General features: G+C 43.1%; 1 protein-coding gene across 1 annotated transcript in view; it reads right to left on the reverse strand.

Annotated features, from left to right (window-relative positions):
- Positions 1 to 18232, reverse strand: part of ME3 (malic enzyme 3) — a 124925-nt gene that overhangs the window by 58057 nt on the left and 48636 nt on the right. The window contains exons 3-4 of the mRNA XM_081950353.1: positions 8451 to 8584; positions 4044 to 4193 (exon numbers count right to left, since the gene is read on the reverse strand). Of these exons, the coding sequence (XP_081806479.1) occupies positions 4044 to 4193; positions 8451 to 8584 (284 nt within the window). The remainder of the gene's footprint in view (positions 1 to 4043; positions 4194 to 8450; positions 8585 to 18232) is intronic.

Raw genomic sequence — 18232 nt, forward strand, 5'->3', positions numbered from 1 at the left:
GATTTTGCAGTATCCTTCCCCTGGAGTGAGGAGGGAATGGAGATTTTGCAGTATCCTTCCCCTGGAGTGGGGAGGGAACGGAGATTTTGCAGTATCCTTCCCCTGGAGTGGGGAGGGAATGGAGATTTTGCAGTATCCTTCCCCTGGAGTGGGGAGGGAATAGATATTTTGCAGTATCCTTCCCTTGGAGTGGGGAGGGAATGGAGATTTTGCAGTATCCTTCCCCTGGAGTGGGGAGGGAATAGAGATTTTGCAGTATCCTTTCCCTGCCACGCCCACAAATTCACGCCCACAGAACTGGTAGTAAAAAAATTTGAATCCCACCACTGGTCATATTATCATATGTGGTGGACATGTTCAAAAGGAAAAAAAATACTGGACAAAAATACATACATGGTTGGTAAAAAAATGACAAAACAACACATTGATTTAAAACCAGAAATATTTCTATTGGGTATTTTACCCGAAAAACACAATAAGGAAAATGCATATTTAGTAATGCATACATTAACTGCTGCTAGAATTGTATTTGCGCAAAATTGGAAGAGTAAAGAGATAATTACGGATGGGAATGTGATTAGGAAAATATTAGAACGCACGGAAATGAATAGATTAATGCTGGCAATTAAGGAGAAAGAGCAAAGTGAATACTATATGATATGGGATCTATTTTACTAATGGTTAAATAATAAAAATGGAAGTTAGAAATGGGGGGGTTAAAAGGGGAAAATATGTTTGTATAAAACTTTTTCAATAAAAAAAAAAGAAATAGGAAACAAAATAAAGAAGATATGTTAAAAGAAATACCGTATTTTTCAGAGTATAAGACGCACCTTTTTCCCTCAAAAAAGAGGCTGAAAATCTGGGTGTGTCTTATACATTGAATACAGCACTTTTGGCCTCCCAAAACCCCGTCCCTTCACCAAAATGGCCATGCATAGCCTTTAGGAGGTTTCCAGAGTGCTCCTGGGGGCTGGGGAGGGCAGAAATGAGTGAAAAATGGCCTGTTTTTTGCTCAATTGTAACCCCTGAATGCTATAAGCTTCCTAAAGGCTATCCATGCCCTTTTTTAAACGAAAAATTGGCCGTTTTTTGCTTGTTTTTGCCCCGCCTCCCAGGAGCAGTCTGCAAGACCCCTAAAGGCTATTCATGCCTTTTTTTGGGGGGGGGGGAATGGGCCCGTTTTCGCGAGGTTTGCAGAGTGCAAAAACTTTTTTTTAATTTGCCTCTTCAAAACCTTGGTGCATCTTATGCTCCAAAAAATACGGTAAGTAAATATTATGACTAGTATGTTGAATATTACTATGTTAATATTGTAGAATTAATATGTGGAATATTATTTTGTTAAAGATTGCAGAATCAATATTAATTTAACGAAGGATGTTGTAATTTTGATTATTGTTAGACAAATACCTTCGTTAGATATTTGTACCTTGGCAACACACTGTTCAACTGAAGATGGAATGATTATATTTTTTAGAAAATTACTACTACAGGTGGCTGCTAATTCATCTAAGGTAAAGGTAAAGATTCCCCTCGCACATATATGCTAGTCGTTCCCGACTCTCGGGGGCGGTGCTCATCTCTGTTTCAAAGCCGAAGAGCCAGTGCTGTCCAAAGATGTCTCGTGGTCATGTGGCCGGCATGACTAAATACCGAAGGTGCCCGGAACGTTGTTACCTTCCCACCAAAGGTGGTTCCTATTTTTCTACTTGCATTTTTTATGTGCTTTCAAACTGCTAGGTTGGCAGAAGCTGAGAGAAGTAACGGGAGCTCACTCCGTTACGCGGCGCTAGGGATTCAAACCGCTGAACTGCTGACCTTCTGATTGACAAGCTCAGTCTCTTACTCACTGAGCCACCACGTCCCTGTATATACTTAGGTGCAAATGAGCATAGGAGGCCAACATCAATGATAGAGTACAGTCTTTCCTAGCTTGGGATAAGCTGGACATCAACTTTCAGAATTCCTAGCCAAGAGTTGAAATCTAGAAGTAACGGGAGCTCAGTCCGTTACGCGGCGCTACGGTTTCAAACTGCTGAACTGCCGACCTTTCTGATTGACAAGCTGAGCATCTTAGCTACTGAGTCACCGCGTCCCCTGCTAATTTATCTAGAGTAGATCAATAAAGGAGAATATTTGCAGCTCAGGGTTGAAATAGGGGTCCTTGGTGCTCCCTGAGCTTGGTTGTTGCAGATGTTTCATTACCCACACCAGTGCATTCAGAGAACATCAAGGACCCCTCAAATGGAGAATAACTCAGCCAGTTAATCAAGTTGGTAATCAAAATTAAACAACAGAGAAGGATTTTTTTTTTGTTAATGACTAGTTTTTGGTGGTACTTTGAATTTCCTCCCTGTGAGTCTCTCTTATATGCTGTTGTTGGGTCACTTGAATATTTGTAACTCAGGATTGAAACGAGGGGTCCTCGGTGCTCTCTTAGCTTGGTTTTTTTTGCCTTGCAGACGTCTCATTATCCAGCTACTGTAGGTAATGTCATCAGGGCTAGGCTAGACAGAGAAGCATGGGGCTGGTTTGTGCCTTCAAGGCTCTTCTCACCTTTAAATTCTGAATTTTAAATATTTTATTTTTGTTTTAATTGTATTATAAAGTAGTATTGTATTATAAAATTATAAAGTGGTATTAACACTTCATGTGATCTTGATTCTATCCCTCTGTTTACGCAGCCTAGAACTGTGTTGGCTTTTTTGGCAGCTGCTGCACACGGCTGGCTCCTATTTAAATGGTTGTCCACTAGGACTCCATTTAAATAGGAGCCAGCCGTGTGCAGCAGCTGCCAAAAAAGCCAACACAGTTCTAGGCTGCATCAACGGAGGGATAGAATCAAGATCACGTGAAGGGTTAATACCACTTTATAATACCTTGGTGAGGCCACACTTGGAATACGGCATTCAGTTTTGGTCGCCAAGATGTAGAAAAGATGTGGAGACTCTAGAAAGAGTGCAGAGAAGAGCAACAAAGAGGATTAGGGGACTGGAGACTAAAACATATGAAGAACGGTTGCAGGAACTGGGTATGTCTAGTTTAATGAAAGGAAGGACCAGGGGAGACATGATGGCAGTCTTCCAATATCTCAGGGGCTGCCACAAAGAAGAGGGAATCAAACTATTCTCCAAAGCACCTGAAGGCAGGACAAGAAGCAATGGGTGGAAACTAATCAAGGAGAGAAGCAACTTAGAACTGAGGAGAAATTTCCTGACAGTTAGAATAATTAATCAGTGGAACAGAAATTGCCTCCAGAAGTTGTGAATGCCCCAACACTGGAAATCTTTAAGAAGATGTTGGATAGCCATTTGTCTGAAACGGTATAGGGTTTCCTTCCTAGGCAGGGGGTTGGGCTAGAAGACCTCCAAGGTCCCTTCCAACTCTACTATTGTATTGTATAATATTTATATAGGAAGGAAGGAAGGAAGGAAGGAAGGAAGGAAGGAAGGAAGGAAGGAAGGAAGGAAGAAAGAAAGAAGGACAGAGAAGGAGGGAGAGACAAAGGAGGCAGGAAAGGAAGCAGAGGAAGGAAAGAAGGAAGGAAGGACAGAGAAAGAGGGAGGCATGAAGGAAGCACGAAAGAAGGAAGGAACAGAAGGAAGGAAAAGGAAGGGGGAGGCACAGAGGAGGCATGAAAAAAAGAAGGAAAGGAAGTAAGGAAGGAAAGCTAACCACAGTTGCTACTAGTGGTTATCATGCAAGACTATTAGAAATTTAAAAGTTATAAATTTGGTGGAGGAACTTTAAACGAGAATTCAGGCTAACATTTTGTCATTAACCTCAGGTGGAGCGAGCTGTACTGTACTGTTCTCAAACAAAACTGTTTTTATTCATCTTAAAAGACTTCCCCCTTTTTCATTACAGGAATACAAATGCACACTGAGTTATTTGACAATTGCACCAGGACTATTCCTCCTTGTGGAGACCACCCACGGAAAGTTAGGTAGCAATTAGAAGGGGAACATTTGGTGCCAGCGAGAACCTTTGAGTGAGAAGCCGGAAGCAGAAGGAAAACAGAAATCATTCCGTCCACTCACCGAGGCCGCCTGAAGGCTAGGCCATATAACTGGCAAGCCAACCCAACAGTTGGAGTGTACACTATTGGCATAAATCTTTCTATGTCGGATGTGAGCACCCGGTAAAACAGTTTCTCGTTTCTGTCCTGCAGAGTCATGAGGATGATATACCTGGGGACAAAAAAAAGAACAAAAGAAAAGGAAGTGATGAAAAGGACACAAGCATTGCACTTTGAATGATCTGGAAATCATTTTTGTTTTGACCTAGGCTTCCCCAAAACAATGGTGGACAGCCATTTAAATAAGAGCCGGCAGTGTGCAGCAGCTGCCAAAAAAGCCAACACAGTTCTAGGCTGCATCAACAGAGGGATAGAATCAAGATCACGTGAAGGGTTAATACCACTTTATAAGGCCTTGGTAAGGCCACATTAGGAATACTTGCATTCAGTTCTGGTCGCCACGATGTAGAAAAGATGTGGAGACTCTAGAAAGAGTGCAGAGAAAATCAACAAAGAGGATTAGGGGACGGGAGACTAAAACATATGAAGAACGGTTGCAGGAACTGGGTATGTCTAGTTTAATGAAAAGAAGGACTAGGGGAGACATGATAGCAGTGTTCCAATATCTCAGGGGTTGCCACAAAGAAGAGGGAGTCAAACTATTCTCCAAGGCACCTGAGGACAGAACAAGAAGCAATGGGTGGAAACTAATCAAGGAGAGAAGCAGCTTAGAACTGAGGAGAAATTTCCTGACAGTTAGAATAATTAATCAGTGGAACAGAAGTTGCCTCCAGAAGTTGTGAATGCCCCAACACTGGAAGTCTTTAAGAAGATGTTGGATAGCCATTTGTCTGAAATGGTTTAGGGTTTCCTGCCTAGGCAGGGGGTTGGACTAGAAGACTTCCAAGGTCCCTTCCAGCTCTGCTATTGTATTGTATTGTATTGTATTGTATTGTATTGTATTGTATTGTATTGTATTGTATTGTATTGTATTGTATTGTATTGTATTGTATTGTATTGTATTGTAAAATGTACAAAGCAGATTTATGGTCCTGACAAAACCCATTTTATAAAATTCCTCTCATTCACATTCAGTAAAAGCCTGGTAAACAGTCTTTCAAAAGTCGTGGGTGCTTCACCAGTAGTGGCTTTCAAAGAGAGACTGGACAGCCGTTTGGCCGAAGTAGTATAGAGTGTCCTGCTTGAGCAGGGGGTTGGACTAGAAGACCTCCATGGTCCTTTCCAGCTCTAATATTCTATGCTCAAGAATTAAAGGTGTGGAGCAGGGGACCTAGATGTAATGATTGATAATATCTCACTCCAGAGCTCCACGTGACTTCATCCTGAGCTTTCATGTAGATGTTAAAACAACATAGGGACACCAACAGGAAATTTACTTAAGTGCTGAGCAGTAGTTCACCCAGAATCAAATATCGTAAAATCAGAATTACTACAAAAAATGCTCTCGAAACCAGAAGACATCCAAGTATATACTGGAGACTGAAAGCTGTTGAGATATGCAAGATTTCTATCAACATTTCTTCCATTTAGCTTTTTTGGATTGGGACCCATCCATCAACATGACAAACCACCATCAGTATTATAGGTAGTCTTTGACTTATGACCATAATGAGCCCAAAATGTCCACTACTAAACACGACAGTAGTTTAAGTGAGTTTTGCCCCATTTTTACGATCTTTCCTGCCACAGTTGTTAAGTGAATCTCTGCAGTTGTGAAGTTAGTCACACCGTTGTTAAGTGAATCTGACTTCCCCGTTGACTTTGCTGGTCAGATGGTCACAAAAGGGGATCACACGATCTCCGGACCTTGCAACGGTCATAAATATGAGTCAGTTGCCAAGCGTCTCAGTTTTGATCAGGTGATCCTAAGGTAGTTGTAAGTGTGAAAAATAGTCATCATTCGCTTTTTTCAGTGTTGTTGTAACGTCGAATGCTCACTAAACCCTTGAGATGCACCCGAAGGCTGCAGCTGGTTCAGAATGCGGCCGCGCGGACAATTGTGGGAGTCACTAGATACTCCCACATAACACCTTTGCTGCGCGGGCTGCACTGGCTACCTGTGGCTTTCCGGGTGCGTTTCAAGGTGTTGGTTATCATCTTTAAAGCGCTCCATGGCACAGGACCTAGTTATTTGCGGGATCGTATCCTGCCCCATACATCCCTTCGGCCGATTCGCTCTCACAGAGAGGGACTCCTCCGGGTGCCGTCCACTAGGCAATGCCAGCAGGCGACGCCCAGGAGTAGGGCCTTCTCTGTGATGGGCCCGACCCTATGGAATGACCTCCCCCCGGATATCAGAACCACCACCGACCTCCGCTCCTTCCGTAAGAAGCTTAAAACCCACCTGTTCAATTTAGCCGGCCTGACCTAATTCCCAATTTTAGTCCCTCAAGCCTGCATTTTTAAATTTTTAGGGGTATGCTTTTTAGTTGATTTTAACTTTTACTATTCTGTACAGCTGTATTAGGTTTAATTCGTTTTTAAGGGTATAGGGTATTTATCTTTTGTATCTGTTTTTAATGAGACGCCTGTACACCGCCCCGAGTCCCTTGGGGGAGAGGGGGCGGTCTATAAATCTTGAAAAATAAATAAATAAATAAAATAAATAAATGGTTGTAAGTTGAGGACTGCCTCAACTTACAACCTATCCCAGATGAAACCCCGATTTAAATGCCTGCAGAAAATCAGTTTCATCCAGGTTTACTTCAATCTACAATGTCAGTTTCTCAGACGCCACACCAAGAATGGAATATTTGAGACCAGTCTATAATTATAAAGTTCTTCCCAATGAAGGCGGGGATTTTCCCCTAAAAATGAAGGGAAGCGCATAAGGGAGCATTTGTTCAACTTCTTGATTTTTTAAAATTATTGCCATTGCTTTGAATACATTTATTTAGCTAAGGATTGAAGCTGGATTTCATCCTAATGCTTCAGGCTAAGATTCTCCATGAAATAGCTCCCATCTTTTTTCTATTACACTAAAAACTAAATTACTGTTTAGTACCCAGAATAGTAACCATGGAAGAATAAATGATGCAAAACAAGAGACATCATTATTTTGTGTTGCTTTGCATCGTTTTTTTTTTAAATTTTCCACCTTCTCCCCTTCTCATCATACTTCCTGCCCATTTTTTTTAGTTAGGTTGATCTTTATAGCATTTGTCTTACTAGGTTTCATACAGTTTTAACTTTTAATATTATAAGGCACCCAGAGTTACAGTGTGGCAAAAGAGATAGCTGATAAATGTTACAAATAAAATAATAAGTTAACATTTTGTGATAGGTGTTTTTTTCAGGTTTTTTTTTTCCAAGGACCAGCAGGGAATAATAGATTAACAGAGTTGGAAGGGACCTTGGAGGTCTTCTAGTACAACCCCTTGCTCAGGCAGGAAGCCCTATACCATTTCAGACAAATGGTTGTTCAATCTCTTCTTAAAAACCTCCAGTATTGGAGCATTCACAATTTCTAGAGGCAAGTTGTTCCACTGATCAATTTTTCTCACTCGTCCTTCTTTTCATTAAACGAGACATACCCAAGTTCTTTACAAGTTTTAGCAACCATTCTCTATAAGATTGAGGAGGAAGGGTGTGCTCTTCCTTTTGCAAATGCTGTAGGGATACTACATTTAAAAAGGGATCCAACAGTTCTTTGAAAAGTTCAAAAGTGTCTGCCACGTTTTCAGCACGGAGAAGAATATTGGGTCAAAGAAGACTACGAGAGGTCATGTCGTAATAACAGTGCGAACAAGTCCTTATCTACGTGGGAAAATGTCTGAGCACAGCAGGGATAAGCTGGGGTCAGTTTACTATTTCTGTTGGATGGATACCTTCACAGGAACCCGAAACAAAGCTAGCATAGAAATGTTGAGACTGATCTGGGAACAGCTAGCCCCCTGTGACAAAACAGGTGGTGAAATGCCAGCCAATTGGCAGTTTCTCCACAACCGCACAATGTGCTGGAGAAGACTCCTGTGAGTCCCTTGGACTGCAAGGCAATCCAACCGGTCTGTCCTAGAGGAGGTCAACCCTGACTGCTCTTTAGAAGGCCAGATCCTGAAGGGAAAACTCAAATACTTTGGCCACCTAAAGAGAAGGAAGGACTCCCTGGAGAAGAGCCTAACGCTGGGAACGATGGAGGGCAAAAGAAGAAAGGGACGACAGAGAATGAGGTGGCTGGATGGAATCACCAAAGCAGTTGGCGTGAGATTAAATGGACTCCAGAGGATGGTAGAGGACAGGAAGGCCTGGAGGAACGTTGTCTATGGGATCACGATGGGTCGGACATGCCTGCGCAACTACCAACCACCACAACCACAGAGGGCAACCCAAAGGGTCAACCTCCAAGTTCCAGAGTATCTAGTTCCAAACATAAGATTCATGCAGGCATCCCCAGCTCACTTATGCTCACTTGTCTAGATCATTGGATTTGGTCTCGTAGCTTTTCAGGACCCGTAGTACTTGAACGTCTTGGCTCAGGAAACAAGGTGGAAGAAGGCCGTGTATTCCCAGTTGGAGCCTCTCTTGAAGGGTGAAGGCCATGCCCTAAGGTGGAAGAGAGGATGGGGGTGTTAAAACAACGGAACAGAACCAGTCTCTTAAAAGAAAAAGAAAAAAGTATTGTGGGTAGTTCTTGACTCACAACCAAAACTGAGTGCAAAATTTATGTTGCTAAGCGAGAAAGTTGTTCAGTGAGTTTTGCTCCATTTTATGACCTTTCTTGGTGGCTCAGTGGCTCAGTGGCTAAGACGCTGAGCTTGTCAATCAGAAAGGTTGGCAGTTCGGCGGTTCGAATCCCTAGTGATCTTGCCAAGTGATCATTTGGTCCATTATTTAGTTCACTTATTTAGTTTATTTATTTGTATCCTGCCTTTATTATTTTGACAAATAACAAGGTGGTGAACATATCCAACACGCCTTCTTCCTCCTATTTTCCGCATAACAACAACCCTGTAGGGTGGATTGGGCTGAGGGAGAAGAACTGGCCCAATGTCACCCAGCTGGTTTTCATGCCTAAGGCGGGACTAGAACTCACCGTCTCCTGGTGATTGGCCCAATGTCACCCAGCTGGCTTTCATGTCTAAGGCAGGACTAGAACTCACCATCTCCTGGTGATTGGCCCAAAGTCACCAAGCTGGTTTTCATGCCTAAGGCGGGACTAGAACTCACCGTCTCCTGGTGATTGGCCCAAAGATACCCAGCTGGCTTTCATGCCTAAGGCAGGACTAGAACTCACCATCTCCTGCCCGAAAGTCACCCAGCTGGCTTTCATGGCTAAGGTGGGACTACAAGTCACAGTCACCTGTTTTCTATCCTGGTGCCTTAACCACTGGACCAAATTAGTTCTTTCTCTTTCCAACAATACAAAGTGAGATGCATCTGGAAACACTAAAATTTAAATCCCATTCACAGATTCATTCTTCCTATATTGATCACATCCTTGATTAAAAAGCCTAAAAGGGCCATCACTAAACAGATGATTGCGAGTAAGTTATGACGGTGAAGGAAATTGTGCAGTAAACCTGGGATCAAAACATGTGGAAAAGGAGTGGGCATAGCTGCCCACCTCACATCCATTGGCATACCTTTACACCAAACGTGTCTTATTTCGTGCACTACGCAATTGGGTAAGCCTGGGAAAAGCTACAATTTCTATAAGACGATGCCAACATCCACTCCAAAGCATATTTTATCCTTGGAATTTGGATTGCGGCACAGCTCCAGGAGTAATAAAATTAGAAACGAGAGAAAACTGAGAAAATGTATATATATTTTGCTTCGATGTTAATAGCCAAGATTTTTTTTAAAAAAAGATATTGAAAATATTTCCAAGAAAGGAAAGCCAAGCCTGAATTTAAAAAAATATATTTTTATCCAACTCACCCCAATATATCTCCACATGCTATTTAAGATAGCTGAATTTGTTTGCTGTTATGTGGGAGCCATGAGTCACCCATCCTCCCTTGGAGACTTCCAAAATGGGATGTTTTACATAATGTGTGCATTTCACTTTTTTAAATTCTCCCCCTTGCAATAACTTAAATGAAAACACCATTATTTTTGGCAGGAGCGTCCTTAATCCGCTCTGTTTAGTCACCGCAATGGCTCCAACAAAGACTTTATGTCATTGAAATCTGCCAGAAAAGCAATTTCCTTCTTCCAACGACTAGGAAATGCAAAAAGTTACTGAAGATGATAGAGGGTTGTTGGGGTTTTTTGGCCAAATTTAAGCAAAAGGTGAGCCATGAACTCCACCGTGCAGTAATCGACATTCATTTGCTTAAAAGCTTCTTCAGCGATACGGAGCATTTGATAATGCCAACACAGTTCTAGGCTGCATCAACAGAGGGATAGAATAAAGATCATGTGAAGTATTAATACCACTTTATAATGCCTTGGTAAGGCCACACTTGGAATACTGCATTCAGTTCTGGCCACCACGATGTAGAAAAGATGTGGAGACTCTAGAAAGAGTGCAGAGAAGAGCAACCAGGATGATTAGGGGACTGGAGACTAAAACCTATGAAGAACGGTTGCAGGGACTGGGTATGTCTAGTTTAATGAAAAGAAGGACTAGGGGAGATATGATAGCAGTGTTCCAATATCTCAGGGGTTGCCACAAAGAAGAGGGAGTCCAGCTATTCTCAAAAGCACCTGAGGGCAGAACAAGAAGCAATGGGTGGAAACTAATCAAGGAGAGAAGCAACTTAGAACTGAGGAGAAATTTCCTGACAGTTAGAACAATTAATCAGTGGAACAGCTTGCCTCCAGAAGTTGTGAATGCCCCAACACTGGAAGTCTTTAAGAAGATGTTGGATAGCCATCTGTCTGAAACGGTATAGGGTTTCCTGCCTAGCCAGGGGGTTGGACTAGAAGACCTCCAAGGTCCTTTCCAACTCTACTACTGTACTGTACTGTATTGTTTTGTATTGTATTGTATTGTATTGTATTGTGTTGTGTTGTATTATATTATATTATATTGTATTGATAAGTCAGCCAAATAGCTCTGGGCAAGGAAAGTCAGCAGGATTTCTGGAATTATCTCCGGATCCTTAATAAAAGTAACTCTCGACTTACGACCCCAACTGGGCCGAATATTTCCATTGCAAAGGAAGGCGGTTGTTAGGTGAGTTTTGCCCCATTTTACGACCTTTTTAAGCAAATTGTTGCAGTTGCTACGTGAATCATGAAGTCATTAAGTGAATCCGGATGCCTCCCATGGTCAGAAATAAGCTAACGCAGTTACAAATAGTGTTTGCAGGACATTGCAACTGTCATAGGTACATGCCAGTTACTAAGGGTCCGGATTTTCCAGTTGGAAACCAATCAAGGAGAGAAGTGAACCATCCTAGAAATAAGGAGAAATTTCCTGACAGCGAGAACAACTAATCAGTGTGACAACTTGCCTCCAGTAGTTGTGAATTCTCCAACACTGGAGGTTTTTAAGAAGAGATTGGACACCCATTTGTCTGGAATACTATAGGTCAGTGATGGCTAAACTTTTTCTAAAGGAGTTCCAAAACGGTGCACCCGGAAGTGTCCACCTACCTGTGCATGCGCAAGCGACCCCCCCCCCCAATTGCACATGCCAGGAGGGGAATTTCTGCCCTCCCCAGGCTCCGGAGGCTTTCCTGAAGCCTGGGGAGGGTGAAAACGGCCTCCCCCTGCCCTCCGGAAGCCCAAAAATCAGCTGAGGGCTGCCGTCCTGGCAAATATGGCTCCTCGTGCCACCTGTGGCATCCGTGCCATAGGTTTGCTATCATGGGTATAGGTTTTCCTACTTGAGCATGGGTTCTATTAGGAGATCTCCAAGACCTTCTTCCCAACTTTGTTGATCTGTTATTCTCTAGGATCAGTGACTAGTTAGCTGCTTTTCTGGAAAGCTATCTACAATCACACACCCTTGCCACGTTTTCCTCAGAGCTGGCTCTCAAATACGAATCTTCTAGTTCAGTCTGCCGCTGGAGATTTCTTACTCAGCAATGATTATTATTCCCTAATACTTAGGTTTTTTTTTCTTTACTAACTTCTAGGATGAGAAAATTCTGGAGGCTGCATCCAAATTGCCTGCTAATGCCAAAGGAAACATGGCTAGCCGTAAGGCATCCGTTTTCCTGTGCGATTGTTTCCTGATGTCGCTTTTTTTAAGTCCAGCAAATCTGGATTGTGAAGTGTTTGTGCGTCAGTGAGAAGGGAGGACAAGCCTGCGGGGTGAACTTTGCTCTCTTTTGACCTTGAGGTCCAAATGCCAACTTTCGATCCAGCCATTCTTTCGAATATTGATAAAGTCGGCTTCAGTGTTGATTTCCGACACGCAGGTTGGGGAAAAGACAGCATGGAGATGCCAACAAGGGGATAGAAAGAATGAAAAAAAGGATTCTAAGGTTCTCTCTCTCTCCAATCTATTCAGCTGGTGAGCACAGGGTCATTCACAGCCTCTGCATGCTTATTTCGTAATGACCCCTGTCAATCAAATTCAGGAAAAGACAAGAAGGATTCTTATGCAGGCACAAAGAGAAAGAGAGATGCAGACTTAAAACTCCATGGTTGGGTTTATGCAACTGTCCTACGAGCCTCCCAGAATCATTTGGAGTCAGGCAGCATTAAATCAAATTAAACAAAGCAAATAAACAAATAATGGAGAGTATGTTAGATGGCTTGCCCCTTCCTTCTTTCTTCCATCTCTCCTCTCTCATTCCTTCCTTCCTTCTTCCATCTCTCCTCTCCCCTCTTCTCCTCTCCCCTCTCCTCCTCTCCCCTTCCTTCCTTCTTCCATCTCTCCTCTCTCATTCCTTCCTTCCTTCTTCCATCTCTCCTCTCCCCTCTCCTCCTCTCCACTTTCTTCCTTCTTCCATCTCTTCTCTCTCATTCCTTCCTTCCTTCTTCCATCTCTCCTCTCCCCTTCCTTCCTTCCTTCCTTCCTTCCTTCCTTCCTTCCTCCATCTCTCCTCTCCTCGCTCCTCCTCTCTCATTCTTTACTCCCCTTTTCCATCTCTCCTCTCCCCTCTTTCCATCTCTCCTCTCTCTTCTCCTCCTCTCCATTTCCTTCCTTCCTTCTTCCATCTCTCCTCTCTCATTCCTTTTTTCCTTCTTCTATCTTTCCTATCCTCTCCCCTCCCCTCCTTCCTTCTTCCATCCCTCCTCTCCCCTTCCTTCCTCCCTCCCTCCCTCCATCTCTCCTCTCCTCACTCCTCCTCTCTCATTCTTTACTTCCTTCTTCCATCTCTCCTCTCCTCTTCCTTCCTTCCTTACTTCCTTCCTTCCTCCATCTCTCCTCTCCTCGCTCCTCCTCTCTCATTCTTTACTCCCCTTTTCCATCTATCCTCTCCCCTCTTTCCATCTCTCCTTTCTCTTCTCCTCCTCTCCATTTCCTTCCTTCCTTCTTCCATCTCTCCTCTCTCATTCCTTTTTTCCTTCTTCTATCTTTCCTATCCTCTCCCCTCCCCTCCTTCCTTCTTCCATCCCTCCTCTCCCCTTCCTTCCTCCCTCCCTCCCTCCCTCCATCTCTCCTCTCCTCACTCCTCCTCTCTCATTCTTTACTTCCTTCTTCCATCTCTCCTCTCCTCTTCCTTCCTTCTTCCATCTCTCCTCTCCTCTCCCCTCCTTCCTTCCTTCTTCCATCTCTCCTCTCTCCTCCCCTCCTTCCTTCTTCCATCTCTCCTCTCCCATTCCTTCCTTCTTCCATCTCTCCTCTCTCCTTCCTTCCTTCTTCCATCTCTTCTCTCCCCTCCCCTCCCCTCCACTTCCTTCCTTTTCCCATCTCTCCTTTCCTCTCCCCTCTCCTCCTCTCCCCTTCCTTCCTTCTTTCATCTCTCCTCTCCTCTCTCTTCCTTCCTTCTTCCATCTCTCCCCTCCCCTCTGACCTCCCTCCCTCCCTTCCTTCTTCTCACCATGCATCTTAACATTGCCAAGACCAGGACACATCTATGGAGATTCTCAGTCATCCAGATCATGGTTGTTCCAATCATGGTTTTTTTCCAAGAAGCAACTGGACTTTCTTTGTTTTTCTTTGAAGACATTTCTCTTCTCATCCAAGAAACTACACCAGTTCAGTCAGAATTGAAGAAGCTTTTGGATGAGAAGCAAAACGTCTTCATGAAAAAACAAAGTAAGTCCTGTTGCCTCTTGAAAAAGCACCTTTGGGACAAGACTGGCGAACCCTCCTTTATAGACATTCTTCCTTTGATGAGGTCCAGCCAACCTGAGGAGTCTTGGTGGCTCTTTGGATTAAGGATGCTCAAGGCACCCTAGACATCCACACTGGCTGGAGAATTTTGGGAGTTGAAGTCCACACATCTTAAAGTTGCCAAAGTTGAGAAACGGTGCCCCATGTGGACAGACACATTCATGCAAGATGGCTGCCTACTGATGTCAACTGGAGTGGTTCTGTAGAACCAGTGGTGAAATTCAATTTTTTTTACTACTGGTTCTGTGGGCGTGGCTTGTTGGGCATGGCATGGTTTGGTGGGTGTGGGAGGGGAAGGATACTGCAAAATCCCCATTTCCTCCTGGTCATCTGAGATTCGAGAGGCAGAGAATAGATGGGGCGGGGCCAGCCAGAGGTGGTATTTGCCGGTTCTCCGAACTACTCAAAATTTCCGCTACCAGTTCTCTAGAACCTGCCAGAACCTGCTGAATTTCACCCCTGTGTGGAACACATAGAAAAAAATTGGGTTGAAAACAGGAAGCAAAATAGTGAACATGATAACTTTGAGCCTTGTTTCTGAGTTGCCCAAAAGAGTTCTGGTTGCTTTGTAAGAAGATTAAAATTGGGAAGTGGTGCATGTGGGCCTTGTGGTTATATGGCCCACAAGAAAGCAATTCCACAGCAATACCAGCCTTAGGGGTGATAAATTTTCCCTTCTGATTGTACAAACTGTTGATGAGATTCAACAGACTACTACTTCCATTATCGGTTAAGCAAGCTTCCCCAGCCTGTTAGCCATAGAAGAATTTTTGTTTATCTTATCAAAGAAAAGGGAGTCAACCTATTCTCTAAAGCACCTGAAGGTAGAACAAGAAGCAGTGGATGGAAACTAATCAAGGAGAGAAGGAACCTGTCAAAACAGCCAACACAGTTCTAGGCTACATAAACAGAGGGATAGAATCAAAATCACGTGAAGGGTTAATACCACTTTATAATGCCTTGGTAAGGCCACACTTGGAATCCTGCATCCAGTTTTGGTCGCCACGATGTAAAAAAGATGTGGAGACTCTAGAAAGAGTGCAGCGAAGAGCAACAAAGAGGATTAGGGGACTGGAGGCTAAAAGATATGAAGAACGGTTGCAGGAACTGGGCATATCTAGTCTGATGAAACAAAGGACTAGGGGAGACATGATAGCAGTGTTCCAATATCTCAGGGGTTACCACAAAGAAGAGGGACTCAAGCTATTATCCAAAGCACCTGAGGATAGAACAAGAAGCAATGGGTGGAAACTAATCAAGGAGAGAAGCAACTTAGAACTGAGGAGAAATTTCCTGACAGAGCAATTAATCAGTGGAACAACTTGCCTCCAGAAGTTGTGAATGCTCCAACACTGGAAGTCTTTAAGAAGATGTTGGACAACCATTTGTTTCAAATGTTATGAAGACCTCCAAGGCCCCTTCCAACACTGTTATTCTGTATATTTAATAAATAGTATGACTCCCCCATAATTCATATGCTGTCAAGAGACTGGTGATCCCGGTTGAGGCTTATGGAAGTTGGAGGTCCACCTGTCTGCTGTTGCAGAAGTCCGAGGGACTCTTTTCCAAGGCTTTCAGCCAGAGTTCTTTGAATTACTAAGGCAGGGGTGTCCAAACTTGGGAACTTTAAGACTTGTGGACTTCAACTCCCAGAATTCCCCAGCCAGCTGGGGAATTCTGGGAGTTGAAGTCCACAAGTCTTAAAGTTCCCAAGTTTGGACACCCCTGTACTAAGGCATGACTCCAAGCGTAAAGTAGAGCTTACAATCACCCCAACACTTTGGAGACGGAGGATTTTCAGCTTTCTTACAGGCTATTTACTTTGCCAATAAAGGGAAAAAAATATTGCTAGTCATTCATAATAACAAAGGGAACCTTTCTGGGTTTTGTTTTTTCTTCCTGGCGGCTGCCAAATTCTGTAAAGGGTTAATAAACCGAAAACAACAACAAATATCTACCCTGTGATTTATTTTTTTACGTGTTTCTCACTGCAGACTCCCCCGCCCCCCATTTTTTCCTTAGTAAGCAAGGCACTTAAAAAGGGACATGCCTTTACAATGATTTTGCAATAGGGTGTTACTTTTTTTCCCTTTTGCTCCCTTGGACATAAATTGATGTTTTTCTATTCATCTAGCTTTTTAGAAATGAGGAGCAAATATCTCCCCTCTTTCTCCCTTTATGTTTCACATAAAGACGCTGCACTATTTTCCCTTTCTCGCTGGAACAAAATTAGCTGTAACTAATGTGTGCCATAGTGCCTTGGCCCTACAGCTGGATTCTGCTTACAATCAAAATCATTTTCCACTGTCCTTAGAACACAAAGACATTTGAGAGATCTTTTCTTTTACTCCCAGGAGCACAGGAAATCCTAATGGCTGGGTAGAATAGATTAGATACAGGTAGTCCTTGACTTACGACCATAATCGGGACCGGAATTTTGGTTGCTAAGTGATGTGGTCTTTGCACCACATGGTATGCAACCATTTTTTACTGCAGTCATTAAATGAATCACTATGGTGGGTAAGCGAATCGTAGCATTATTAAGCGAATCCGACTCCCCAATTGACTTTGCTTGTGAGATGCCAGCTGGGAAAGTTGCCGATTGCAATCAGGCGACCTCAAGCACCCTGCAACCGTCGTAAATGTGAGCCAGTTGTCAAATTGTTATCACATAACCCACAGGGATGGTGTTATGGTTGTAACTTGAAAGGATAAGGTCATGTGTCACTTTTTCCCAGGTTGTCATAACTTTGAATCGTTATTAAAGGAATGGTCATAAGTCGAGAATGTCCAGAGAACCAACTAATCAACAGCTAAAGGGAGATTCCAATAAAGGAGAATATTTGTAGACTTTCAAGAAGAGATTGGACTGCCATTTGTCAGAAATGGTGTAGGGTCTCCTGCTTGGGCGGAGGGAGGGGGTTGGACTAGATGACCTACAAGGTCCCTTCCAATTCTGTTAATCTGTTATCCGTAGCTCAGGGTTGAAATGAAGGATACTTGGTACTTCCTGAGCTTGTTTGTTTTCTTGCAGATGTTTCATTACCCAACTAGGTAACATCATCATATGTCACTTTTTCCCAGGTTGTCATAACTTTGAATCGTTATTAAATGAATCATTATAAATGAATGGTCATAAGTCGAGAATTTCCAGAGAACCAACTAATCAATAGCTAAATGGAGATTCCAATAAAGGAGAATAATGGTGTCTTCTGCTTGGGCGGCAGGGGGCGGGGTTGGACTAGACGACCTACAAGGTCCCTTCCAATTCTGTTAATCTGTTATCTGTAGCTCACGGTTGAAATGAAGGATACTTGGTAACATCATCAGTGCTAGTAACAAGTGTTGGTTGCTGTCAGTTGCCTAAGGTGCCTATTACTGTTGGTAGTACCTTTGCTTTCTTTTGCCACAATCATTCTACTTCTGTTTGCAGGTCTTTGCATGTTGATATTTCCTCCAGTTCTTTCTCTACTATTCTGCTGCCTCCAGGTACTGTTGTCCATTGTCCAGACTCTTTTGTCTTTCTTATCCATTCCTTATTAATAATAATATCCTATATAACGATACCTTTAACACCATCAAACATCCACACCTGCCTATCCCAGATCTTTGAGAAGGACTCGATAGGTGAATAAAAATGCCAAATCCAGTCTAAATATCTGGCTGACTATCTGACCTACCATAATATATTAAAATTCTTTGTGCTCAGTGTTTCTGGGTTCACAACCATCAAAGAAATGACAATAAAATGTTGATGTTGGATTGACGAAACAAACCGCAATTGGCAACTTCACACATACTCGGTGATGCGATAATGTGAAACATGATACACAATGGTTTAGTTCAGTGTTTCTCAAACTTGGCGACTTTAAGTCCTGTGGACTTCAACTCCCAGAATCCCCCAGCCAGCATAGCTGGCTGGGGAATTCTGGGAGTTGAAGTCCACAGGACTTAAAGTCGCCAAGTTTGAGAAACACTGGTTTAGTTCATACATTGCACTCTGCTAA

This window comes from Natrix helvetica (assembly GCF_964273705.1).
Source record: "Natrix helvetica genome assembly, chromosome: 4".
Lineage (NCBI taxonomy): Eukaryota > Metazoa > Chordata > Lepidosauria > Squamata > Natricidae > Natrix > Natrix helvetica.